The following is a 27,726-nucleotide window of genomic DNA, read 5'->3' on the forward strand; positions in this document are numbered from 1 at the left end:
TACACCAAACTCGCAACAATTGTAAAGCAGTTATTAATCAGTCCAAACTAGAGTTTGAACAGGCTTACCAATCTGTCTTTACCAATCTGTAAACAGATTGGATTTGAACAGGCTTTACCAATCTGTCTTCTAATGGTAGCCGAGCATTCTGGTCTCTTGCCAAAGCTATTGGCCGCAACTTTTGGCCATCTCTGCTCCCACCTCTGTCCAAACCAGATGGTTCTGTTGTCACTTCAGCCAAGGATAAATCTGAACTGCTAGCATCCCATTTTTCATCCAACTCATGTATTAATGATCTTGGTAAAACACCTCCCACCATTCCCAACACACTGCATTCAATGCCTCCTGTGGTCTTCCGTCAAAAGGATGTCAGAAGGATTTTGGTGAATCTTGATGCTAAGAAAGCTCCAGGTCCCGATGGTATTTCTCCACTTGTTCTCAAAACCTGTGCTCCTGAACTTACTCTTGTTCTTTGCTGCCTTTTTTCACTTTCTTATTCCAAAAACTCATATTACTTCTACTCTTTATAATGTAATTGAGAAATCAATTAACCGTCAACTCTTAAACTACCTAGAAACCTTCCGCCTGATCAACGATCGCCATTGTCTATTCACTGGTGATATTCTGGCTTACGTTACCCATTTATGGACTAATTCAATGGAAAAGTTCGGTGAAAAACAAGCAGTTGCTCTTGACATCTAAAAGGCTTTTGATCATGTTTAGCATAAAGGTCTTCTAAACAAGCTTCCATCTTATGGTTTGTCAACTGTTTTTAGTAATTGGTTATCTAGTTTTCTCTCTGATCGCTCACTGTGGGTGATGGTAGATGGCTCTCTGTCTTCTAACTTCTCCACTAATGCCGGTGTCCCCCAAGGTTCAGTTCTTTCCCCCACTCTTTTCCTCTTATATATTAATGACCTTCTTCCATTGACTGGAAATCCTATCCATAGTTTTGCCGATGATAGCACATTGCATTCCACTTTCCATTTTGAGAAACCTTATCCTGCTCAATCATCTTGAACTTCTCGAAAATCTGCTACCAATTCCTTAAATGCCGATCTCCAAGTAATTCTCTAGTGGGGCAATGACATCTTATTTGATTTCAATCCTTCTAAAACTCAGTGTTGTCTTATATCTTGCAAAAAGGATTCTTCTGCTCCTGTTCTTATCTTTGGTGACACTCCGATTTTTAGGCAAAATGATATATCTCTTTTGGGTATTACCCTGACTTCCAATCTCTCTTGGCACAAACACATTACAGATATTCCTCTGCATCTAAAAAATTTGTTTTTCCTCTTTCGCTCTCGGCATTAGTTTTCTTCCAAACAACTGTTCACTCTTTACCAATCGCAAATCTGCTGTAACATGGAATATTGTTCCCACATCTGGAGTGGTGCCCCCAAAACCTCTCTCAGGCTTCTTGATTCCGTTCAGAAGAGGGCAGTTAGGTTAATTAATGATTCATCTCTAACAGTCTCTCCACTCGGTATCTCAGACGTACTGTTTCTGCTGCATGCCTCTTCTACAGATATTTCCATGGGCACTGTTCTTCTGAATTGGCTTCCATAATTCCAGCTCTCTCTTTCAAAACAGTCCGAACTTGTGCCTCCACCAGCCAAAATCCATTTACTGTCCAACTTAACTCACAGAACCAACTTTTCATCTTCCTCATTTATTCATTCAACTGCCGTTTTCTGGAACAACCTTCCTTCATACGTATTTCCTGAAAATTACATTCTACAGAAGTTGAAGTCCAATGTCAACAAATATCATCTTTCGTCTTCTCAACCTCCAGCCCAAGTACGGTACTAAGTACTATAGGTTCTAATACCTCTCGTGTTTGTGGTTTACATAAAAAAAAGTATATACCCGTGGACTTGGCGAATTGTGTACATTGATCTACAGTTTGAGGGCTGCTTCAATGTACTGATTAATGTATAAATTGCCTTCAAATTACTGTAGTATATCATATACTGTGTTTACAACTAATTTTAGGCAGCATGAAAACAGCTTTGAAAATTAAAGAAGTTCGTGCCTATGGACCCGAGGACTTATGAAAGTCGAAATTGAAGAATTTCTGTAGATTTCTGTAAAATTAATGAAATGATCATCCCATTGTATAAGGCGATGATTAAGCTGCATCTTTAAGGCTCATTTTAAACAATGATGCAGATCTGTTGGGATAAAAAGGGTGCTCTTATCATAAAAATTCAAATGGAAATACAGCATTTGGAAACTAGATACCTGCAGGAGACCTGACTGAAGTGTTTAAGGCCTTTGAGTAAACTAAATGCTGATGTCACCTTTACTCTTTATTGGCCAACTTACACATGAGGGGATTATAATTTGAAAAAGGAAGGCTGCAGGATAGATGTGCAAAAATTTTCTTTCAACTAAAGTGTGATTGAATGTTGGAACAAACTTCCATCTGGTGTTGTTAAAATCAGTAATTTGAATAATTTAAGGAAGAATTGTCCACCTCTAGCAAACTCTCTCACTTGTGAAGGGTTGTGAAGAGGCAGTAACAGTAAGAACTGCTACTGCCTCTGGTAGTAAGTGGCATAAGTCGAAAAAGGGTATGGTTACTGAATGGCAACTCCTTTTTGGGAGGGTCTAGTCCCAGCTGTCCTAGCAGATAACTATGCAATTATGTACATGAAAAGTACAATTGAGGATATGAGCACTGAGAAGCTGGATTGGCCAGTCCAGTGTTCCACAGAGAGTAGAGGCTGTCATAACGGCTAAAGGTTTTATCACATTATTAGTTTTCCTGTAAATAAAGGTTATTTATAGATATGCAGGTGTCTAGATATTAATGGCAGGGCAGTATATATGCATACTCAAAAAAGGATTAAGCTGTATATGATTATCTTCATTTCTGATTTACCAAATCCGTTGTGTAATTTTTCTTATATTACTTTTTCCAAATCAAGAAAGAGGCCACTAACAAGAGCTCATCTAAATTATGCAGGGTTTTCTCCTTGGCAATTAATGCAAGTTGGTTTTTAAAACTAAACATGTCGGCTTTGACACCACATTAAGTATAGGCCAACACAGCACACCATGTGAGAGAACCAAAGTTCCTGGCATTTAAAAACAGCATGAAGAATTTTATATGTAAGGCTGTACTGTACTCTAAATACCCAACCACGAAGACAGAGATGTTGGTGAGCTGAAAGTAAGGATGAGATTTCCTTAGACTACCATCACAACCACAAATATTCTTGTTGCTCACTCCCTGACATTTTAATTCAGAGTAGATTTTCCTCCTCTGAAATGTCAAGTAGATCCAATTTTAAAATTACACTGCATGATGAATTTAGCATTTTGCATGGTTTTGTTGTGATTGAATATTCTCTAGATAGGAAGAATATCCATTACAATGAAATAATTTTAGTTTCAATTAAGAGATCTCCAGAACAAAGCCTTTTAACCAATTTTAGGGATCTGCCAATCGCTCTATGCTGTTATGAATAAAAATTACCGACATTTTTTCTGACAAATTTTTGTTGTGTGTTTTAAAAATGTTGGTATTATCTGATCTCAAGTTGGTTTATTTTCTAATGATGATCTCGTTGGGATCACAAAAGGAGAGTTTGTATTATCAAGATTATTAAGGATTTAGTGCCTGAATCCATACTCAAACCAGGAATTCTATAACTATAACATGTGGGGCACACCAGGTGACTTGAAACCAGATGCGTTTTCAAATTAACGCATTTCCTAGTTTCTGAAAGTTTTTTGTATCTTTAAATCTTAATATTTCTGTTTCTAAATTCCTTAGCTTTCCAACTATATGCTATATGTCCACATTATCCCATTTATTACATTAGAAAATTTCTTTGATCACATGTTCATATTTTCCACTATCCTGGAAAAACTACTGCAATTTTTAGAGGTTTGAAAGTTTTTCCTCTAGTATATAGAGCTCACATGAAGCTCCACGCAAAATTTCATTAAATTTGGTCCAGTAGAAGATAAATTATTGTTGCCATCATACAAGTATAATTCCAACAATACAAGTTCCAGTAATTCGCTTCTGGTGGAAGCTGACGTCACTTCTGTAATGCTTTTCGCATGACCGTTTTTCGTTACGAAATTTTTGGAATAACACCAGTAAAAATGTTTTTAATGCCAAAATCTTAAACAAAAATTAAGTTTGTTTTAAAACAAACTTTAGGTATTTTAAGTTACAAACTGCTTTCTTAAAGAAAGCAAAGTTTGTAACTAAAATCACGGGTTGTCATCCCATGTTACTGCAAAGTTTGAAACAAATCCAGATATTATTGACAATATTATATGGACTGATGAAGCACATTTAAATTAAATGGAAAGAACTGTTAATCGCAATAAAAGTGTTTATTACTCTTTTAAAAACCCCATTGATCCTTAGTAAGAATTTAAACACTCCTAGTTTGACAGGTGTTCTGAGACCCTTTTTTTTTTTTTTTTTCCCATGGGGTGCCATGACAGGAGAATGCTACCTGAGACTGTTAAGAGACAAAATCAATTTTTAGCATTGCTTTTTTTTTATGCAGGTTGGAGTACTAGCTCTCTCTTCAAAAACTGTCCATGAAATCTTAGGCAAAATGTTCCCATGCTGATGAACTGGATGGTGATGTCCCACCGAATGGACTGCCAGTGATACCACCTGTACGCCCTGGATTTAACACCCTGTGATTACTTTTTGTGGGGGACTTTTAAAGGATAAAGTATTTAGTAATAAGCTGGAGTCCCTGCTGGAGCTTCAGTTATTAAAAAATTTGAGAACATTTCTGAGGAATTATACCCTGTGTGCTGCTCTCTTCCCAGAAGACTACAATTTTGTAAATGCCAAAATGATGGTAGTATTGAACAGATGCTTTTTTTTTTTTTAAGTATATGAATGCCCTTTCTATTATGCTAGCATTAATTTATATATATACACACACAGTAGACCCTCGATTTAACGGACTTCAGATTTAACAGACATACATTTTCTGCCTGAAGGAAAAATTTAGAAACTATTTATATCTGATAGCATCACACATCAGACAGCACATCTGTATGATGTGCAATGCTATCAGACAGATGTGCTGAAAATTCCTTCTAATGAAATAAAGGCTGTTTTACTGCTAGATAATGCACCTGCTCACCTTAATGCTGAGAGGTTGGTTAGCAGGGATGGGAGAATTAAATGTGTTTTTCTGCCTCGGAACACTACTTCACTGATACAGCAGATGGATCAGGGTGTAATTGTTGCATATAAGAGGTTGTAAAAGAAGAAGTTTTAGGAAGAGGTGACGGTTGTTTTGGAAGAAACAGAAGACGATACAAGAGGCACTAGGACATTGCAAAATTTACATCCATACAACATCAGATCTGCTATCTTCAAACTTAGCAACTGCGTGGAAAGATATGAAGATTACTACCTTGGCAATGCTTGGAAGAAGTTGTTGTACGACGTAGAACCTGAAATGGACTTTGAGGGAGTTGAGGCGTCTAATTTTTGGGACACTCTTCTTAGAGCTGGCAGCAAAAATGCAACTGATAATGATGTGGGACAGTGGCTCGAAAATGATGAAGATGAACCGGGCTATCAAATTTTTTCTGAGGTAGAGATTGCAGAAAATGTCCTTCATGGAGAATACGAGGATGATGATGATGATAACAAAGATGAAGAATCAGTTGCACCTTATCCTAAATTGTCTGTTATAAGACAACATATGGATGACACCATACATTTTATTGAATCATCATCAGACCCTGATGCTTCCTTATTATGAACATTTTAGAGAATTTTGATCTACAGTAATAAGGAAGCAGCACCAAGGTGTAAGGCAACTGAAGCTTGATGATGTCTACAAGACCACTTCAACTGGACCTGTTTAACCAGAATCCTCTACCAACAAGGAATTAACACCTCTCCCTCCACATGACAGTTGTTTCTCACTCTGAAAATTGTGATTCTTTCAATTAAGTTAATATTAATATTGAATATTATGTATCTTTTCAAAATGTTTTTTGTATGTTTTTTATTCAATGGAGTTTAAGATTTTTACGGTATTTTTTTTCGATCTAAATTTAAAAAATGATTTAAATGAAAAAACTAGTGTTCACATTGAAAACAACTTTGTGTGAGCTTTAAGAAAAAAAAAAAAATAAATAAGTGGTGGAAACACTCCATTAGTTACACTGTATAGTTTTTGACATGTTTAATTAAAATAAAGTTTGGTTCCCATCGTAAATTTATTTTTAACAGATGTTTTAGTGGCATGTATAAATTACTCAATGTACATTATAATATTTTATTCATGCTTATACATTATAACATTGTAATACATCCTGTACATTGTAAGTTCGTTATTAATTTGAGGGCCTACTGTATAAATATATATTTAAAATAGTGTTGTTATTTACAGTCAAATATGTTTCCTTACTTATGGACCACAGTTATGGTATTTCACTTTGCATGTGGAATCCACAAGTGTCATTGGTTTTGGATGCTTCTAATGTCAATATTTAGATTAGACCCACAGTATTCATCTAATAAGTCCCCCCCCCCCCAGTTTACTATGGCTACCAAATAAAAGTCTACATATCTTGAGACTTGTTCTGCTATGTTTGTGTATAACTGTTACTTTCATATGGTGGATTCAAAGTTTAAAAAGTCTGCAGATAGAAGTATCTGCAGTGTATCTCACATACTTTCCTCTACTGCTCCTATACCACATGATGAAAACCTGGCAATTTAAAATTTGTCTTCCAGAGGAGTTTCAGAAGTGGACAAGGAATTCAGTGAAAATAACTGGGATTACATCTTAGAAGCCTGTTCAAGTTAAGAACCATATTTCTCAAATCAGCAAGAATTGGATTACTTTAGTGATGGACATGAGTCTAACCAAATCCAGTGAAAATCTCCTGAAATTTCATTTAAATAAGAGTGGAATTTACCAGATCCCAACAGCAAAACTTGTATATATAGAAAAAGACATGTTGCTTATGCATACTTTTACACTGAAGCACAATGTCTGTGCTACAAAGGGGTTAAGTAAACTAAATTCTGATTGATATTTTCTTTCTCAGAAACACACATACACACAAATTGGAAAAGGATGTTTTCAACATAGATGTACAAAAATTTGCACTCACACAAAGTAATCAACTGTTGGAACACTAGAATAAACTTCCACCTAGTGGGTAGTTCAATTAATTTAAGAAATGTTTGGCCACTTGACACATTACTGGAAGGAATTAAAAATGAATGTATGTGTGTGTGTGTGTGTGTGTGTTTTGACTGGTGCTGTACACATGTGGTGCTGTTTTTTTTTTTTTTTTTTTTTGGTAGTTGTTGGCGCATCGGCTTCTGTGGCCATAGTGCACCTCCCAAGGTTTTTGCAGTACTTTGATCCAAGCCCGAGGCGGGATTCAAACCCGCGACCTTTGGGTTGCCAGGCAGGCACCTTATCCACCTGGCTAGCCCGGTCGGCGGTGCTGTTGTTTTCAATATTTTAATGGTATTGATGAAGGCATATCAGGCTTAAATATCTCAGTTTGCAAATAATACAAAGTTTGGCTAAGTGATTAATTACAGCAATCAGGTTATACTGCAATAAGATCTAGAAAAATTAAGAAGAACAGCTGAAAAGTGGCAATTGAAGTTTAATATTGGCAAATGAAAAGCACCACATGTGTAGAGTAATCCCAAAACCACATATATCAACTGTGTGGTGCAATCTAAGGGTAGTGGAGAGTAAAAAAAAGATCTGCAGGTAATTGTGCACTCAGACATGGAGTTTTCTCAGCAGTGCAGACAGGCTGTCAGGACAGCTCGTTGGATTTAGTAAGAATTTTGCCAGCAGAGATAAGGATGTAATTAACCCACTGTATAAGGCAATGGTTAGAATACATCTTGAATACAACATACAAAGGGTACTAGGAAAGTTCTGCAGTACAGCTTTGTTTATTTAATTTTTTCAAAGTAATTTCCTCTACATTCAATACACCTCTCCATCCTCCGAAACCAATCTTTAAACCAGTTCTGCCAAGTTTCACTAGGGAGTAAAGCACACTCGTTGTCCCAAGCCCATAGAAGGTCCTCATCACTGGAAAACCGCCTCCCTTTTAGCTTCATTTTCACATGCGGGAACAGTGCAAAGTCACAGGGAGCAAGGTCTGGACTGTAGGGAGGGTGCTCGAGAAGTTTCAGTCCTGTCGTGGTCAAACATTCGGTGCAGGCTTTGGTGCGGTGAACTGGAGCATTATCGTGATGGAGGTACCAGGTGTCCATTCTTGACTTTGGCCGCAGGTTCTTCATAGATCCAATGACTTTAGGCAGGCATTGTTCAGTATACCACTTAGCTGTGACTGTCTTCTGCGTGTCCAAAACGACATGTTCCACAATTCCACTCGATTTGAAAAATACAGCTATCATTTTCTTCTTTACAGATCGGGATTTTCTGACAATTACGGGTGTGTCGTCATCATCAAAGACCCAAACTTTGTTTTGAGCCTTGGTCGGCAGATCGTAATAGTACAGCCAAGTCTCGTCACCTGTCACGATATTGTTCACATACCGAGATTGTCCCTTATCAAACTTTTTTAACATCTCCCGGCACGAAGTCACACGTCGTGTCATCTGCTCTTCAGTCAGTTGATGCGGCACCCAGAGAGAACAAAGTTTCTTCACGTGCAAATGATCTTGCAGAATCGAACGAATTGCTGGTGCATTTAGGCCCAAAGTATCCTCTATCTGTTGGTAGGTCACTCGCCTGTTTTCGTCAAGCATTTTCCTCACAGCAGTAACGTTTTCCTCCGTAACTGACGATCGTGGCCTTCCCGGCCTCTCAGAATCCTCCAGAGTGAAATTTCCCCTTTGGAATTCTCTATACCACCTGAATATCATTGTACGATGTGGACAATCATCATCTAGTGCAAGAGTCATTTCTTCTAAGCACTGGTCTATGGTTAAACCACGCACGAAATTATACCGCAAAACTGTCCTTATCTCATTTTGTGACCCGATGCCATCGCAAGCACTTTACACTCTCACTACTAATGAATAACTGAGCCCATCGACTTGGCGTGGCAGCTACTATGCACGTATGAACATGTCTCAACATGCAGCAACAAGCAGCTTCCTGTGATTCATTGTTGCGTCATATTGCAAAATTTTCCTAGTACCCTTTGTACAGTCCTCAAAGCATTTTTTAGGAAAAATGTTGATCTGTTGGAATGGAAGAGAAGAGCAATGAGACTGGTGAGGGGAGAAAAAGGATGCTCTTACCAGGAAAGGTTTCAGTTTTGCAAATTGTAGAGACAAGGAAACCATGAAATTTTTAACAGATATTTTAGCGGCATGTATAAATTACTCAGGCATCTGTGAGATCTGATTGAGATGTTTAAGGATTAGAATGGATTGAGTAAGCTGAACGGTCTTGCTCAGACAAACACACAAGGAGGCATAAATTTCAATTGAGGAAGGATGGTGTGGGATAGATGTGCAGAAATTAGCTTCCTGCCAGTGGGTAGTTCTGGAACAAATTTCCATCTGGTGCTGTGGAAGTGGGATTTTGAATAAATTTAAAAGAAAAATTATTAGAGGGATTAGATGGGCAATTTGGTTTTTTTTTTTTTTTTTTTTGCCGATGCTACATAAGCTTGCTTTTGGGCATTATTTTCCATTACTAATACTAATGCTAATATATTAAAGGAAATATGTGATAACCCCAGGGGCTCAAATCTGGTGAGTATGGGTTTGGTAAACCCAGGGTTCTGAGCTGGATATTATAATTCTTCTCTTTCTTGGTGATTCTCTCTCTCTCTCTCTCTCTCTCTCTCTCTCTCTCTCTCTCTCTCTCTCTCTCTCTCTCTCTCTCTCTCTCTCTCTCTCTCTCTGGGTAACTCAGGATTATTTTTTTTTGGCAGGTTCAGCATAAGCCTCAGGCTTCCTTGCACCATATGGCTAATAATAAGTATTAACAGAATGTCTGTGAGGACTTCAAGATGGTTGGGTTCTTCCTGGGTTTTTAAGATGGTCTCACTAAGATCCCTAGCTTTCTTTGCATCTGGTATAATAACTTGGTTCAAAAAAACCAAGTCTTGCCTGTAGCTGTTGTTGCTGTTATTTGGTTTTTAGGAGCATTAGCAACTAAGCCCATATTGCTCCGGGGATATGCAGTGGTCATTTCCTGACCTTCCTGCATCCTCCGTATTTGGTGGTCACAGGCTCAAACCCCGGTCTAATTAAGAAGTGTGCAACGCACTGCTGCTCCTGCCCACCTGGCAGCGGTGGGCAGGAGCGCCTTGCCTGTAGCACTCCATATCAAACTGGGACTGATCAAACAGCTGGTTAAAGCAATAGATCCTCAAAGTGACACACCTTTGTGATTATCCATGATTCTCATATTTATTGTTCCACAAGTTTGATTTAAAATAACTGGAAGATAAAATGACTGATGCTGAGAAAATTGCCTGTCAACCAAGCTCCATTACTTGCACTCATGCCTGGATTTTTTCACACCAAATCTATATGGTATAGTGAAGAATAGGGAGATTTCATGGGGATTACAATAGGGAGATCACCAGTACATGCAATGGATAAGAGTAGATGAGATTAAGCTATGATGGATGATCATACCTGATTCTTGGACAATCACAGTGGCCACAAAACAAAGATGTGCAAATGTACATTTTAAAGGAATTTTTTTTAATTAATCCAAGGAGGGTTTCTACTTTTTAATTTGTAGATTCACCAAAATATGCAGATAAACAGAAGCTTTTTGAAACTGCTATTTAAATAAAAGGGAACTGTTAATGTTTCTCAGGTTTGTTATGTCTTGATTTAATTCAAGGAATTTTGGCATAACCTTTTAATTTTAAACTAATTAACCATAATAATTACATGAGGTTGTGTGTGTGTTCATTTCCACATTAAGTATCAATACTACTCCCTATTACGTCTCTGGCAGCATATAATTTCCCTTCAAACAATTGAAATCTTTTCATTTGACTACCCTCACATCACCCACAACAGCTAGTCATATTACAAAAATTAATGAAATCATTAACATTAATATTTGGAAAGCTTATTTGTTTTTAATTATTTCTGTACAAAATACAAAACAGAGTAATTTAGCTAAAGTATTGGATTTCTGGTATTTTAAATGCACGTTTTGAGTAAAAACTTTTGTATAACATCTGAAGAATCAAATGATCACAATTTGTAGAGGAATCTTTTTTCAATGCACAATAGTGCATACGAATTCTGGGAGTCCTCATATATGATGATCATTAAGAATTGAAGAAAATCAATTTCAAATCATTTCCAAATGGATTCAAATTACGAAGTTACTATACCACCAGAAACAATTTTTGCAAAAAAGAACAAAATATGAATTCTCTCATATAGCAATATTCTTTCTGACATGACAGCATGTGACAATAAATATAATTTTTAAGGAAAATCAGATTTCAGTAACTAAAGGGTAAACTTTTGGTTTCCAATTTAAAATATCTTAAGATATGTCTGTCCACTTGAATGGTAAAATGTGTTTCACATTAAGCTCTTCAGCTGAGAGCAATACCCATTTTCCTGTACACAGTACAAATTTTTAATACCCTAGCCTCAATTCCACTGAGAGACAGTTCTCCAAAACAGTTGCCATACCACTTAAAGGCTATTTCTAAAAAATAAAAAATAAGGCCAACATTATAGATTATATGAGCCTCATATTTAAGTGTAAAAATTTGAAAATGTTACTGAGTGAGCTTTAACAAACCTGAGGATTTTGCAAAGCCAAATTTTCAATTTTCGTCCATGCCTCTTCCCTTTCTTTGTGTTTCATTTTTTCACTAGGTAAAAAATAATTGAAATGGAACTACATCATTGTTATAAAATCTATCATGAAAACAGTATTCATATAAATCGCATTCCTGTAGAAAAGTTTATTTATATATTAAGAGATTAAGATTTACCTCAAAAAGTAAACTACAATGACACATTAAATGCTCAACCATGTAGTTCACAAAAAAGGCAAATTATTCCCAAATTACTGTCTACATTACTGAAGTTCATGTTTGTAAAATTTGTTTGTAACAAATACAGTCTTATGAAAGGTATTAGTCTACCATTATAATAATTTCATGATTATAATAAAATCAGGAATGAAAGAATATGTGTATGCACAAAAAACCATAGCAGATTCACTTGTACTCATAAAACACAAAAAAGGGATTTAGCAGCCTCTTCCATCTCTTTTGCTCTTATGATATAGAGTGAGAAAAAGAGATGACTACAAAAACATTCCTTTTAAAAGCAAACAAATAAGCATCAGTATTATGAATAGTTACTCATATTCAAGTTTCAGACAGCATTACAAAAATTTTAATACAGTCCATTCCGGTTATTTAGGACACATCAGGACTAGTGAATTTCGGCCCGATTAAGCGGCTGCCCCAATTATCCGAAGGTTCACGTAAATAGTTAAAAATGAAATGTACCCCCCACCCCCTTTACAATTGGTTCACTGTACAATCAAATCATGTTACGATGAACTCACCATAGTAAAGTACCATTCACAATACAATGTGTAGTAAGCACAGGTCATTGTGATCACGTTTGTGAATCGAATTTTAATTCCATTAAACAGCAATTCTAATTAGCGAAAATAGGAGGAATATTATCCACAGTCTATAAAAGTAAAGATATATTAAGCACAAATTTACCCTTTATTACCTTACATATTAAAAAATTAAATGATACATGATAATCGGAATAATTAATACGTACTGTAATATGTACATACTAACTACTTGACATTTCTGTTCACCGACATTTGTGGGTGGGGATTAAAATTTAAAACAGTAAAAAAGATAAGCAATCAATAACAAAGAACATGGCACACACACAAATTGCAAGTAACACGATACACGCAAGTGAGAACAGAGTAACAAGTTACGAGGCTTTAAAAATAGGAATGAAGAGAAGATCTGAAAATTAATTTTTTTATATGATTGAAGATTTCATTTAAGTGTGAACACATTTCACCGTAATAATCCACAGAATTCCAGCTGTCGGTATCATCATAAATTCAGTAAGATCGAGTTTACTGTCTGTTTATGATAGATTTCACTAACAGAAAAGCCCAATAAACAGGTGACTACTAATTGTTTTTATTGTTTTATGGTTGTGACCTCCAGAATTTCGACCGAACTACGTGGTACAGTCGGAGACAATCGTAGGGTAATCTCCAGTGCTGCGGTCTCCTGCCCCGATTAAACGGCATGCTGTCCCAATTAAGCAAAGTAAACTCTGGCTATTTTCTCGATTGGTTTCTGTTTTTAAGATTTGCCCCAAATAACCGGAATCCACTGTATTAATTTAAATCATTCATTCTCTATAACTTGTTTTAATTAATAACCCACCTATTTATTATGAAGTTTTATTAACTGAAATACAAAAAAGTTTCACTTTTTTTTTTTTTTTTTGTCTTTGAATTTTTAACTATGTAGTACATCATGTTGTCATATACTACATTTATGGATTTGTCAAATCTTTTTTGAAAGATTTAACGTACAGTTTTAAGCATGCAGATGAGAATACAAATGGCAGCGAGTATATAATTTGTAGTAATTTTCTTAAAATATGATCATCAAGGAAATTTATGGAACAGAGCAGCAGACTTCAGTATTACTGTAAACCAATATACAAAGATCGTACATTCCTCAAAAGTGATTTGCCAGGGTGTAGCACTACACACCCATGGTTTTTATTTTGCAATATCTGTTGAACAAGCTGACATAACTTTGTGAAAGAAAGTTTATTTAATAGTATAAATAATGCAGTTTCAGTCTTAAAAACTAAGGGTGACACTACACAAGCATTCACAATGCCATGAATCGCACACATGTTAAGTTGGAAGTGCCTTGCATGTCAATATGTATCTTTGATGAGCTCTTCTAAGTGAGAGAGAAAAAAGAAGTTTTGTTTTGTTTACCAATTTCTGTAAGAACAATTAATTTTTGCTATGCTAGCAATAAACCATCTAATTAACATATCACTCATAGCAGAAGAAACTTTGCTTTTACAACGAGTTGCTTTTATTGAAATTCTTTAAACAAATGGTATGAAGAAAGGTCAATCAGTCATTAATTTAAGAAATCACCAGCTGTTTGATGAGGGACCAACCAGCAAGTGCTGAAACAGGATATGAGAGCAATGTCTCATCTTTTATAGAGAATGACAGATTAGGTATTTGTAGGAAACTAGTGCCATGGCAACTCCTTGCAGAGCTGCTGTTGTTTGGTTTTTAGGCCCATCAGTAGCTTAGGCCATATTGTGCACTGATGTGCCTAAATACCAATCTATGGAGAACTCCTCCAACCTATGAGGCAATTCGAATCCAGACCTCTCCAAACCAGTGGAAAACCATTATGCTACCACAGAGGACAACAGTGATTTTATACTACCGCCTACTGCAAGTTCAACAAATACAAATAGCAATCCTAAAAAACATGCTTGTGTGTTGGTATTAAAAAATTTAAAAAAAAAAAATTGCCCAAGTGATGGCATTCATTGAATGTTCTGTTTCAGTTCAGGATCTGGTTACCTTGAGTGATAAAACCATTTGCAGTTTGTACAGAGTGAACAGCTGTTTGGAAGAAAAGCAATGCCGAGAGCATAAGAGAAAACCCCAGTTTTTTAAATGCAGAGGAACCAATATTTATAATGTGCTTATGCCAAGAGAGATTAGAAGTCAGTGTAATCCCGAAGATATATGATCTTGCCTAGAACTCAACTGTCACCGAAGATAAGCATAGCAGAAGGATCCTTTTTGTGAGATATAAGAGAGAACTAAGTTTTAGAAGGATTGAAATTAACCAGGTTATCTTTACCCCTCTGGAGATCAGCATTTAACAAACTGGTAGTGGATATTCGAGAAGTTGAAGCTGTTTGTGCAGTGCAAAGTTTCTCACATTGGAAGATGGAATACGATGTGATATCATCAGCAAAACTATGGATAGGATTTCCAGTCAATGGTGAAAGATCATTAACATAAAAGAGGGAAACAGGAGGAGGAAGAACTGAACTTTGGGGAACACCAGCATTAGTGTAGAAGACAGAGCCATCTACCATCAACCATAGTGAATGGTCAGAGAGAAACCTGGATAGAAGATTATTTAGAAGACCTTTATGCCAAACATGATCAGAAGCCTTTGAAATGTCAAGAGCAACTGTTTGAGTTTCATTAAACTTTTCAATTGAATTTGTCCACAGATGGGTAACATAAGCAAGAATACCATCAGTGGATCAACACTGATGGAATCCATACTGGAGATCATTAATCAGATGGAAAGTTTCTAGATAGTTCAGGAGTCCATGGTTAACTGATTTCTCCATTATTTTAGAAAAAGTAGAGGTAAGTGAAATGGGACAATAATTGGATGAGAGGGATCTATCACCTTTTTTAGAAACTGGCTGGATATGAGCAAATTTTCAAGCAGAAAGGAAAACACCTTTGGAATAAGAAAGTCAAAAAAGGTGACACAGGAGTAACTTCAGGAGCACAGGTTTTAAGATCAAGTGGAGAACTACCATCAGAACCTGAAAGCTCTAGCCATAATTTTCTTGCAACAAAATTACTTATAATTAATGTTGCAGTAAGGGCAGTTGGCAAAGAGAAAAGAAGTCCCATGGCGCTAGATCAGAAGAATAGGGGGATGGTTGTTCTGTACAATGGCATGTTTCATTAGAAATGTCTTCACAACAAGTGCAGAATGGATGGGGGACATTATCATGCAATGCCCCATCCACCATTTTGAGAGTAAAACCAGCTGTTTTTCTGTCAAAATTGTGGCCTCACCTAGGAAATGCACTTCAGCAATCATTGAAACACCTGTATGTAGAATGCAGCATTGTCTGTCTGTCTGTCTGTCTCTCTCTCTCTCTCTCTCTCCTTCAAGTAAATATTCCTTGATAATTGTACCCTGTTTGTTCAGAAAAAGTGATCAGAATTGTCTTGATTCTGGACTTTCATAAACAAAACATTTTGGGTCTTGATGATTTTAAGCGCACTGTATGCTCTGACACTTTGTGTTTGGGTTGTACAGAAACACCCAACACTCCTGTCCAGTAATAAATCAGTCGATGAAATTAGGATTGTCTTGACAAGTCTGGATAAAATCTTTTGTACGATGGCACTCTTTGTTGCTTCTATCATCCATGAGATTGTGCAGCACACATTTTGTACAGATCTTTCTTTTCCCTAAATGTTCATGCAGAATTAGACAAATCTCCTTATTTATATCCAACTCAGCACAGTCATCAATCTGAGAGTTAAATGATTTCCTGCCACAATTTCTCAAAATTTTGCAATTCTGTCCTCATTTTAAGAGGCTGACAGATGCTCACTTCTTGGGTCATCATAAACATCCTCACATCCACTTACACACTTAAAGAACAGAATTCATGGGATACCTGGTTCCTGGGCAATGCAATGCTGTAACACCTCTCACTAGTGGACAAACCCACAGCTTTGCAAGTACGTAGAAACACTGTATTCACTAGATGGTAATTCAATGTCATTATAGATAAACGTCTTGAGTTAACCGACACACGGGTCACTATCGTGAAGGTGGTACAGAAATTGCACTATCCCTGTTCGACCGTATCAAGAGCACATCGGGAATACGCCATTTCAGGAATAGTATCTCATCGTGGACAGCGCTGTGGGCGGAGAAAGGCGGTGGATGAACGTGGCCGTTGACATCTGTCTTGCATTGTTTCAGCCAACCAGGGAGCGACAGTGTCCACAAATCACTGCCAACTTCAACAAAGGAGGTGCCAGAAACATCTGTCCACCAAGACCACCAGGGGATCATTAGGTGCAATAGGCTATGGGAGCCACCAACCCACCAGAGTCCTATTGATAACACCACAACACAGGACTCTTAACACCTCAACTGGGCAGAGGAAAAAAAAAAAAAAAAAAACACATCAGCACTGGAACATGGATGATTGGAGATGAGTCTCCTGGTCTGATGAGTCCTGTTTCCAGTTATTTTGAGTGGACAGGAGGGTGCGTGTCTGGTGGAAACCACATGAAGCTATGCACCCGTCATGTCAACAAGGAACTGTTCAGGCAGGTGGACAGTCACTAATAGTGTGGGGTGTATTCAACTGGCACACATTGGGACCTCTGGCACATCTAGACATCTCTGAACGGTCCAGATTGTGTCCATCCTTGCAGACCATCAGCATCCCTTCATGCTCATCGTGTGCACCCACAGGGCAATGGACTCTTCCAGAAGGACAGTGCACCTAACCGCAGAGCCATGGTGACTAGAACATGGTTCGAAGAGCATTTTGCAGAATTTATCCCCATGGAATGGCCTCACCATTCACCAGACATGAACCCTGTGGCGCATCTTTGGGATGATATGGAAAGGTCTGTTCGAGCAGTGCAGCAAGCATGGATAGAAATACCTATGGAATGCTTTTGTGAACTAGTGGACTCAATGCCTCACTGTGCGACTGCCCTTATCAGGGGGAAAGATGGGCCTACCCACTGCTAGGTAGGTATACCATGATTTCTGTCCACTCAATGATGATGATGATCTTTCAAACACATTGGTATGACTTAACTTTTCATCACCATAAACAGTTTTTAACATTTCATGCGTTTCTGTTGCAGATTTTCCCAATTCAAAGCCAAATTTGATATTCATTTGTTGCTCCATTGCAAAATCATGACACAGATTTAATACTAATGAAACTGATTGTTATTTGTAATCTATCAATCAGCATGCTGGGCAATCTTTTGTAACATACCACTTCCATTTATTTTTAAACTCAAACAGACTGCAACAGACCCTGTCCAGGAACTTTATTACAACACCTGTCTTGATCCTGGACTTGCATAAACAAAACATTTTGGGTCTTGATGATGATTTTAAGTGCACTGTATGCTATAAATATCACAACAAACAAAGGTCAAACTGAGATGCTATTGTTGTTGAGTTTAACGACACATAGGCTGCTAGGGCCATATTGTGTCTTTCTAATGGTGAATATGAAATTAGCTTCGTTGTAATAACTATATTTTATGATATATTCCTATATGATTTAGAAAAGTAAATATTTCTTTTTATTAGGATCATTTCCTAGAAAATTGAGATACATCAGGAAAAGCAGCCATTATGTACTTATTAATTTAAAAAAAAAAAAAAAAAATAGGTACACTGAGGAATGGCATTTATATGCTCATTTTGACTCGAAATCCATAACCTTTATGGATTTCCCCATCACAATGTGGCTGAGCCAGTTGATTTTGGTTGGTCCCAGGCAAGGGCCACACAGCCCCCCCCCCCGAATGGGTGTGTTGGAACGTGACTTGGCAGATAACTAGGAAAAGGTACAAAGTTAACTGTTGTGCTTTTGTTTCACAGGTGGTACTTGGCATGGTAGCTGTGCACACAGTCTCATTAATATAACAGCCACACCTTGTAAATAAATAAAGTATTAAAAGGATATAAGTACACTGAGTGGACAGAAATTATGGGATACCTACCTAATTAATGGTTATTAGGCCCACCTTTAATATATATATATTAGGAAAAACACAATGGAAGAGAGTTCTGCATTCCTCTTTTCTAAACTGCCAAATTTCTCCTTTTCCTAAACCTTTTACTTCATTGATTTCTGATCTCTGTGTGATACACGGAATTGTGGTGCATACACAAATTATCATACCCACCAACTGTTTTTCACCAAATTGTCTTGTACACTGAACTATAATGCACTGAATTGTTGCATAAAGTGAATTTTCATGCACCAAACTGTTGCACAACAAATTGTGCTGCAGTGAACTGACGTGTGCCCCTGGAACCCACAATCAAGTATAGCCCGGATAAGTGCATCATAAAGGCAAAGTAATGGAACAATCTGTTCTCCAATTGTTAGCTGAAATTGCATAGCAGATTCAAGCCCTCAATGCACGTTGTCTGGAGTTGACAGATATGTTAGAGAAATGTCAATTTCTTGTCTTGTCAAAATATAAGCTCAAAGGATTTTATTTTGGGTACAACTGTAATAGCATTTTGTCCAAGTTATAGTTATGGATCAGTGTGAAGGTTCCATTTGTGACGAAGTACATGTAAACAGTCTTCTGAGGTGAAAATCTGAAACCATCACATTGCCCATGAGTTGAGATGGTTAATGGCTTGCTACAATTGTCATTCACTGACCCTCATGTTGCATGACTAAATAAAAATACTAGTCATCAAGAAAGAGAGCCCTGTTTCACTCATGATAGAAGAACTGTATTAAGTTTATAATGTGTTTTGTGCTAAGTCTAATTTAATCGATTTTAGAAGTATATATTTTATTCATGATTTTACTTACTTAGTCATAAAATAAAATACCACATTACAACTAATTTGCATGTGTTTTTACTAGAAAACAACCATTTTGAGATTATGAAATGTTTTTTGATCAGTGAACCTACTATTGTCAGTGGAAAGAAGCCAAGATGTCATTTTCTACAATGCATTTGTTGAAAGCTGTAAAAGGAAGAGAAATAATTTACAATATACATGCTATATGAAAATGAGTGTACCAAATTTGAATGCAGACAGCTAATGAGAGGATTTTAATGTTCTCAGTTTAATATTCTGTCTAATGACCTGTCTGGAACACATAACAAGTGAAAAGCAGTTGGGCATGCCAAAATTGAACAGAAACAAGGGAAATTCTAAATTTTTACAAGAAATCCCTGAACAGGCAGTGGAACTATTTTTCTTAATTATCTGGCAACTCAGGATATTGCTTTCCTAGATGTGGAAATTTTTCTAACATCTGAAAAAAACAATATCCTGAGTCGCCAAATAATTAAGTGATTCGAGAACACAGAGCAATTGTCACTATGCATAATATAAAGGGAGAGCCACATTTATGGGATTGAGAGAATTAGTTGCTTTTATAGAAATCAAATGTTTGAAATATGTATGCAGTTTAACATATTAAGAAGAAAAATTCACAATCAAAAGCCTTACAATGAACTTAAAAATGAAACAGGCTTAAAATATTATGACATAATATTTTAAGTCTGTTTCATTTTTAAGTTTGTGGAGAATTCGAGCAAAATTTGTGAAAATGAACATAACATCTAGCTACACTACATTTGTTAATATAAATTAATATTCAGTTAATCAACAGTAAATATTTTAAGTACAGATATAACAAATAAACTAATGTACAATCCTAATATAAGTATTATCCCTCAATATTTTTTTTACAATGAAAGAACAATGACATATGGGGCAAATTTCTTTTCTTTGCATGGAAAAAAGTACTTATCTGTTACTGAATATAATGCACTTTGGATAACTTTTGCTTCTTTGAAACAGATGGTGTTGTTGTGGGTTATTTTTAAAGGGAGTTTATGCTTTTTCTTTTATTTATTTATTTAATATATGGAAGTACAATGAATTCCGGTTATTTGGGACAAATCATAAAGAACAGAACCTAATCAAGAAAATAGCCAGGGTTTTCTTTGCTTAATTGGGACAACATTCCATTTAATCAAGGCAGGAGACCGCAGCACTTAAGATTACCCTTGAGGCACATGTACACAACTGTGGTAGACACAAAGCCCGGGCGCCTCTGTAGCCAGGTGGGAAGGAGCAGCAGTGCGTAGCACACGCTTCTTGATTAGACCGGGGTTCGAGCCCGTCACCACCAAATATGGACGATGCGGAAAGGTCATGATATGACCACCGCATATTCTCGGAGCAATATGGCCTTAGTTGCTAATGCTCCTAAAAACCAAATAACAACAACAACAACAGCTTCTTGATTAGACCAGGGTTCGCACCTGTCACCACCAAATACGGAGGATGCGGGAAGGTCAGGGAATGGCTACCGCATATTCCCGGAGCATTATGGCCTTAGTTGCTAATGCTCCTAAAAACCAAAACAAACACAAAGCTCGGTTTTGTGTAACCCCCCTCTTGTTTCATTTTGTCCCCCCCCAACCAGCGGTGTGCGGAAGCTGGCTCACACCGGATTATGCAATCCGACTTTTAAATTTTCGAGAATTTTGCGAGCCGGTTGTTAATTAAATTGACAATGGCTATAAACTGTAGAGCAGCATGCACTTCAATCCACAATGGCTAGTCGCATTTGGGAGATTTTTATTATTATTAGCCATATGGTGCAAGGAAGCCTGAGGCTTAGGCTGCACCAGCCAAAAAAAAAATTTTCTGAATTATCGAGAGAGAGAGAGAGAGAAGTAAAAGGGAATCATTAAGAAAAAGAAGAATGATGATATCTAGCTCAGAACCCTGGGTGTGCCAAGTGTGATAAATGACTCACCAGATGTGATCCCTATATGGTGATGACATGGAAAATTCAACTGGGGCAAGCTTATTTCGACATCCTTTGTGCTTCCTTTCCCCACCCCCTTCCTTACATGGCAACCTGTGTACGGATTATCTCCGCTAGCAATTTTTACGGGAATAAACATCTGCTTAATTTTGCCCTGGGCCGATTCTTCTTAAAGTAATGACATTCCCATGCTCGACATCTATTGAAGATTTTGCGTTTCTAGAATTGTCGTGAACCCAATAAAGTCATTATCCTAAGAAGAAGCCCAATCAAATTTAAGTGGATGTTGCTAATATATGCTGTAATGAAATTCATTTATACTTTCGGGGAGGATTGTAATTCTCACAAAGGGAGAAACTGCCGTGTAGTTACCAAAGAGGGTGGGATTGCTAAAAATTTACCAGCAACACCACTGCCCCCAGCCCTTCTAGCTGTCACACGTGAATGATTCATCACATTTTTCACTCACACTCTGCTTTTTTTTTTTTTTTTTTTTTGTGTAAACCCCAAACACGAGAGGTATTAGAACCTATAGTACTTAGTACCGTGCTTGGGTTGGAGGTTGAGAAGATGAAAGAAGATATTTGTTGACATTGGACTTGAACTTCTGTAGACCGTAATTTTCAGGAAATATGTATGAAGGAAGGTTGTTCCAGAAAACGGCAGTTGAATGAATAAATGAGGAAGATGAAAAGTTGGTTCTGTGAGTTTGAAGTTGGACAGTAAATGGATGTTGGCTGGTGGCCGCACGTGTTTGAACTGTTTTGAAAGAGAGAGAGCGGGAATTATAGAAGCCAATTCAGAAGAACAGTGCCCATGGAAGTATCTGTAAAAGAGGCATGCAGTAGAAACAGTACGTGTGAGACAGCGAGTGGAGCGACGTTAGAGATGAATCATAAATTAACCTAACTGCCCTCTTCTGAACAGAATCAAGAAGCCTGAGAGAGGTTTTGGGGACACCACCCCAGATGTGGGAACAATATTCCATGGCAGGACAGATTTGCAATTTATACAGAGTGAGCAGCTGTTTGGAAGAAAAGTAACGCTGAGAGCGAAAGAGAAAAACCAAGTTTTTAAGATGCAGAAGAAGCAATATTTGTAATGTGCTTGTGCCAAGAGAGATTAGAAGTCAGGGTAATCCCCAAAAGAGATATATCATTTTACCCAAAAATCGGAGTGTCACTAAAGATAAGCATAGGAGCAGAAGAATCCTTTTTGCGAGATATAAGACAAGACTGATTTTTAGAAGGGTTGAAATCAACTAAGTTGTATTTTCCCCACTGGAGAATTACCTGAAGATTGACATTTAAGGAATTGGTAACAGATTTTCGAGCAGTTGAAGCTCAAAATGGAAAGTGGAATGCAATGTGCTATCATTGGCAAAACTATGGATAGGATTTCCAGTCAATGGAAGAAGGTCATTAATATACAAGAGGAAAAGAGTGGGGGAAAGAACTGAACCTTGCAGGACACCGGCATTAGTGGAGAAGTTAGAAGACAGAGAGCCATCTACCATCACCCTCAGTGATGAATAACCAGTTACTATAAACAGTTGGCAAACCATAAGATGGAAGTTTGTTTAGAAGACCTTTATACAAAACACGATCGAAAGCCTTTGAGATATCAAGAGCAACTACTTGTGTTTCACCGAACCTTTCCATTGAATTAGTCCATAAATGGACTAATTCAATGGAAATTAGTCCATAAATGTAACATAAGCCAGAACATCACCAGTGGATCGACACTGACGGAATCCATACTGGCGATCGTTGATCAGACTGAAGGTTTCTAGGTAGTTTAAGAGTTGGTGGTTAATTGATTTCTTCATTACTTTAGAAAGAGTAGAAGTAATTGCAATGGGACAATAATTGGATGGGAGGGATTTGTCAGCCTTTTTAGGAACTGGCTGGATATGAGCAAATTTCCAAGCAGAAAGAAAAACCCCTTTGGAATAAGAAAGTGAAAAAAGGTGGCATAGAATTGGAGTAAGTTCAGGAGCACAGGTTTTGAGAACAAGTGGAGAAATACCATCGGGACCTGGAGCTTTCTTAGCATCAAGATATGTGAAAATCCTTCTGACATCCTTTTGACGGAAGACCACAGGAGGCATTGAATGGAGCGTGTTGGGAATGGTGAGAGGTGTTTTACCAAGATCATTAATATATGAGTTGGAAGAAAAATGGGATGCTAGCAGGTCAGCTTTATCCTTGGCTGAAGTGACAACAGAACCATCTGGTTTGGACAGAGGTGGGAGCAGAGATGGGCAAAAGTTGCAGCCAATAGCTTTGGCAAGGGACCAGAATGCTCGGCTACCATTAGGGCAAGAAGCAAGTTTCCTAATCTTAGCCTGTTCAAACCCTAGTTTGGACTGATTAATAACTGCTTTACAATTGTTGCAAGCTTTGGAGTAGGCAGAAAATGAAACTGAAGAATTAGAAACAAGCCAATTACGATATGCAACATTCTTCTCTTGAAGAGCCTTATCACATTTATTGGAAAACCAAGGTTTAGATAAAGGACAAGATTTTAAAGTGACGTATGGGATAAAGGATTCCATTCCTGCAAGAATAATTTCACTGACGTGATCTGAGCAAACGTTGACATCAGAAGTTTTGAAACAGTAATCCAACCAAGGAAAAGAAATCTGACAGGTAATCCCATTTTGCATTCTTGTAATGCCAAACAATACGAGGTGGGAATAGCCATGAGATAAAGGGCTCCATTGGAGAAGAGACAATCAACAAGTTGTGATCTGAGATGCCTAAAGGACCCCTCACTTCAACCATGTACTTAGAAGGGTTGTTTGTGAGAAAAAGATCAAACATGTTGGCTTTATGGTTAGGATTGTCCGGTATTCTTGTAGGTAAATGAACAATCTGTGCAAGGTCATTAGTAATTGCAAAAGCCTCAGCATCTCGACCAGCTGGGTTGGTGTGACTATAAAACGCCAGCTAGAGTTATGAACATTAAAATCACCAAGGAAAATTGGACTGGAGAAAGTCAAGTTGCAAAGAGAGGAAGTCAAAAAGTTCCAAGTGATTAGTGGAGTTGGGAGAACGGTAGACACAATAGATGAATTTTATACAATGAGGTAGAGAGATTTTAAGCCAGAGAAGATGAAAGAGAGTAGATTCCAAATTGCCAAGTCTCTGACAGGGAATATCAGAACGGACATATGCACAAGTACCACCTTTGAGGAGAAAGGAATCATACAGCGAATAATCTGAGATGAGCAGTAATTGAATCAACCGATAACTGAGATTCTGTCAGAAAAAGTAGATGGGGTTTGGCAGATTGCAAGTGGAAATGGACATCGTTAAGATTAGAATTGAGACCACATATATTTGTGAAAAGAATTAGGAAGTGCTTGGAAGGTTTAGATCTTTTTGCAGATAAGCTTGCTCTATTAGTTTTCATGGTGTATTCAATAGTAAGAAAAAGTGGGTGGGACATGCTGTATGAAATAATGAAATTTTTGGATATGGCGTACACATGGTAAGAATATACCCAGATCCTTGACATAATGTAGCCTCGACAATGCTCCCCGCATAGACACTACTCAGACTCCCTCCAGTCACTATCTGGCAGAGTAGAGGTAGCAAGATTATACACTAGCTGATCCGGAAGTCTCCTAGAGAGTTACCAATAGGTTCAGTCCAGTGTACTAACTAGCTGCCGGCCTGGGAACACCGTTTTAGAACTGTACCCTCGAAATGTAAGGAATATTGGATCTTGCAATGTTCATCATAACCTCAAAAGTCATCAATCATACTGTATGTTGGAAGAGATAGGGAAGGGTTGACCAGAACTTAGCTCTGGAGACTAAACATGGGTTCCAACACTTCAAGCCTCCAATAAGCAAAGTGGTGGTATTGCACTGGTTGATGAGAGTCATCTACCACCTAGTACTGCCTGGTAATGTAGAGCGGCGGCATTCCTCCATGTGGTGTGGGCGCCACACCTCGACCCCTGCTTACGTTGGTTCACACCTGGGTGGTCACCCACCATGTACTTATGCAGTTATACTCAGGATTACTAACAGTCCCAGTATCGTGAAGGTGCAAGCAGAAGATTTGGCTGTCACAGGCCATCCGGGCTTCGCCGAAATTGGGTCCACTTCACTTGAGTGTCACCCGAATATAAATTCCATCAGCAATTTAAACTCCCAGGTAGCAAGTGCAGCTTGTCTGGTATATCTGAGAGAATGTCTGTGACAACCTCAAGAACCAGAGCATACAGTCTCTAATTAGCATCAGTTGTGTGCACTTGTGTTATCAATCATACTCAACCAACACCAAATCACAAAGTGTAGAAATTTTTCAGTGCGGTCATTTTTGATAATTTTTTTTAATTTTATAAAATTTTGAACTCTTAACGAGATGACATGTAAAGATTTGTCACAAGCCGAAAAAACTGTATTACTGGACCAAATAAAATGCCATCTACCCAATATCAGTCATCATCATTTGGGGAAATAACTGGAGTACCAAAATCTACAATTGCATGCTTGTTACACCAGGATAAAACTGTGAGAAGTATGGAAACATAATGGAAAACAAGGAGCATCCCAAAAATGTAAATGTCAAGTGAGTAACCCCAACATTGAGGACACCCTAAATCAATGGTTCTCCATTGTAACTGGAGAAGGAGTGTGCATCAGTGGTCCAATGTTGAAAAAGAAGTCAGAGGAGCTAGCTAAGAAGCTGGGTCATGATGACTTTAAAGCAACAGATGGTTGGGTTGTCTCGATGGAAATGTAAGCATGAGATTAAATTTAAGAAAGCACACGGAAAAAAAAGATAGTGCTGATGCAGTAAGTGCAAAAGAATTGAAATCCACGAAACTACTCATCTTACTTCAAAAATTTTGTGAAGATGATATCTAACAGTGCTGATGAAACAGGCCTGTTTTATTTGTACTCTCAAAATTCCAATTTGGAAAGTACAGAGTGTCTGCAATTCTTCCCAGACATGATAGGAGGGAGTACATGATGAGAGCCTTGTCAATCAATTCAGAAAGGATAGACAGGATAGGAAGGGAGGAGGTGTTATGCTGTTAATTAAGAAAAACATAAAATCAAAAAAAGTGCATTCAGTTGATATAGATGAACAGGGCACTGTTGAGTCAGTTTGGTGTGACATAAGCACTGCGAAAGCAAAAATAAGAGTAGGAGCCTGTTATAGGCCTAATGACTCAAATGAGTACAATGAACAATTGTACAGAGAAATAGAGTGGGCTAGTAAATCAGAATGCCCTATAATGGAGGATTTTAACTTCCCAGATATTGACTGGAACTTGTGGGTTGGTCACTCGCACACTAGTAAGACTTTTGTTGATTTATTGCATGATTGTTTTCTGCTCCCCAATGTGTACTCCCCAAATTCCAATTTGGCATTCCTAATATTTGTGTGACATCACGTCCCTGATATTCCAACAATATCTGCCTTTGATGTCTTGACGAACACTTCAAATTCATCAAATTTATTTACTATACTTCTAGCATTGGTATACATGCACCTATTCTTAGTTACCCTAACACATCCCATATACCCACCTGTTTCACGATGACTGCCATCAGTCCCTGAAATCCCAAGCACCCCAGGCTGCTGCTTATTCTAATAGGAGTAGTGCAAGAATTACCTTCGCCTCTGCTTGCAGCTACTTTTAACCTTTTAGTCTGTGAACCCCCGGCCAAGCTAGCAGTTTTCCAACCCACCTAACACTGCCTCCATAGCATCAGCAAATATTCTTGCACCCTTTCTATTTAAGTGTATCCCATCTCTGTAGAAGCAGTGTCTCCTGTTAGTACATGACAGACTAGGCTGAAAAAAATTCAACCCCTTGAGCCTTGCACAATCTTTCCAGGGTCGAATTGATCGACAAGGCTCTCATCATATACTCCCTCTTATCGTTTCAAATTCAACCCTATCTCTCGACTTTTTGGCAACATTGATCTGTAATTGTTACGTAAATCTGCAGATCTCCTACTCTTAATGTCATTGGTGTCAACTTGTACAACAATATCACCTTTTGTGCCCTTAAAAGATGATATGTTGCTTTACAACACATCAACTTTTGCCCTTGGCAGACATACCCTGATCCTATTCCATCTATTCTTTTTTTACACAATATATTCCCCACCTCCCTGACAATAGAGTCACCAACAATAACTAACTCCTTGGGACCAACGCATTCTGCCTTGGAGATTGTCGCTGTGTTGCCTGATGCCCAGGAGTGAGCTCTGGCATTGACGGGCCCCTCACTCTAATTTCTTCGAGGGCATCTAACCCTACATCTCAAGCTCTCATAGACGCCCATTAGAACGCTGAGTTGACGCCTAATTTCTAGACACTCTGCACCTG

General features: G+C 37.8%; 1 protein-coding gene across 3 annotated transcripts in view; it reads right to left on the reverse strand.

Moving 5' to 3' along the window:
- Positions 1-27,726, reverse strand: part of LOC150088377 (serine/threonine-protein phosphatase 2A 56 kDa regulatory subunit delta isoform-like) — a 484,719-nt gene that overhangs the window by 46,680 nt on the left and 410,313 nt on the right. For 2 of the 3 annotated variants that reach the window (XM_090369471.1, XM_090369470.1), the window contains exon 14: positions 11,760-11,832. The exons of the other annotated variant lie outside the window; for it this stretch is intronic. In XM_090369471.1, coding sequence (XP_090225597.1) covers positions 11,760-11,832 — 73 coding nt within the window. The remainder of the gene's footprint in view (positions 1-11,759; positions 11,833-27,726) is intronic. 3 annotated transcript variants of the gene reach the window in all.

This window comes from Mastigoproctus giganteus, chromosome 3, assembly GCF_048544385.1.
Source record: "Mastigoproctus giganteus isolate SK-2022 chromosome 3, ASM4854438v1, whole genome shotgun sequence".
Classification (NCBI taxonomy): domain Eukaryota; kingdom Metazoa; phylum Arthropoda; class Arachnida; order Uropygi; family Thelyphonidae; genus Mastigoproctus; species Mastigoproctus giganteus.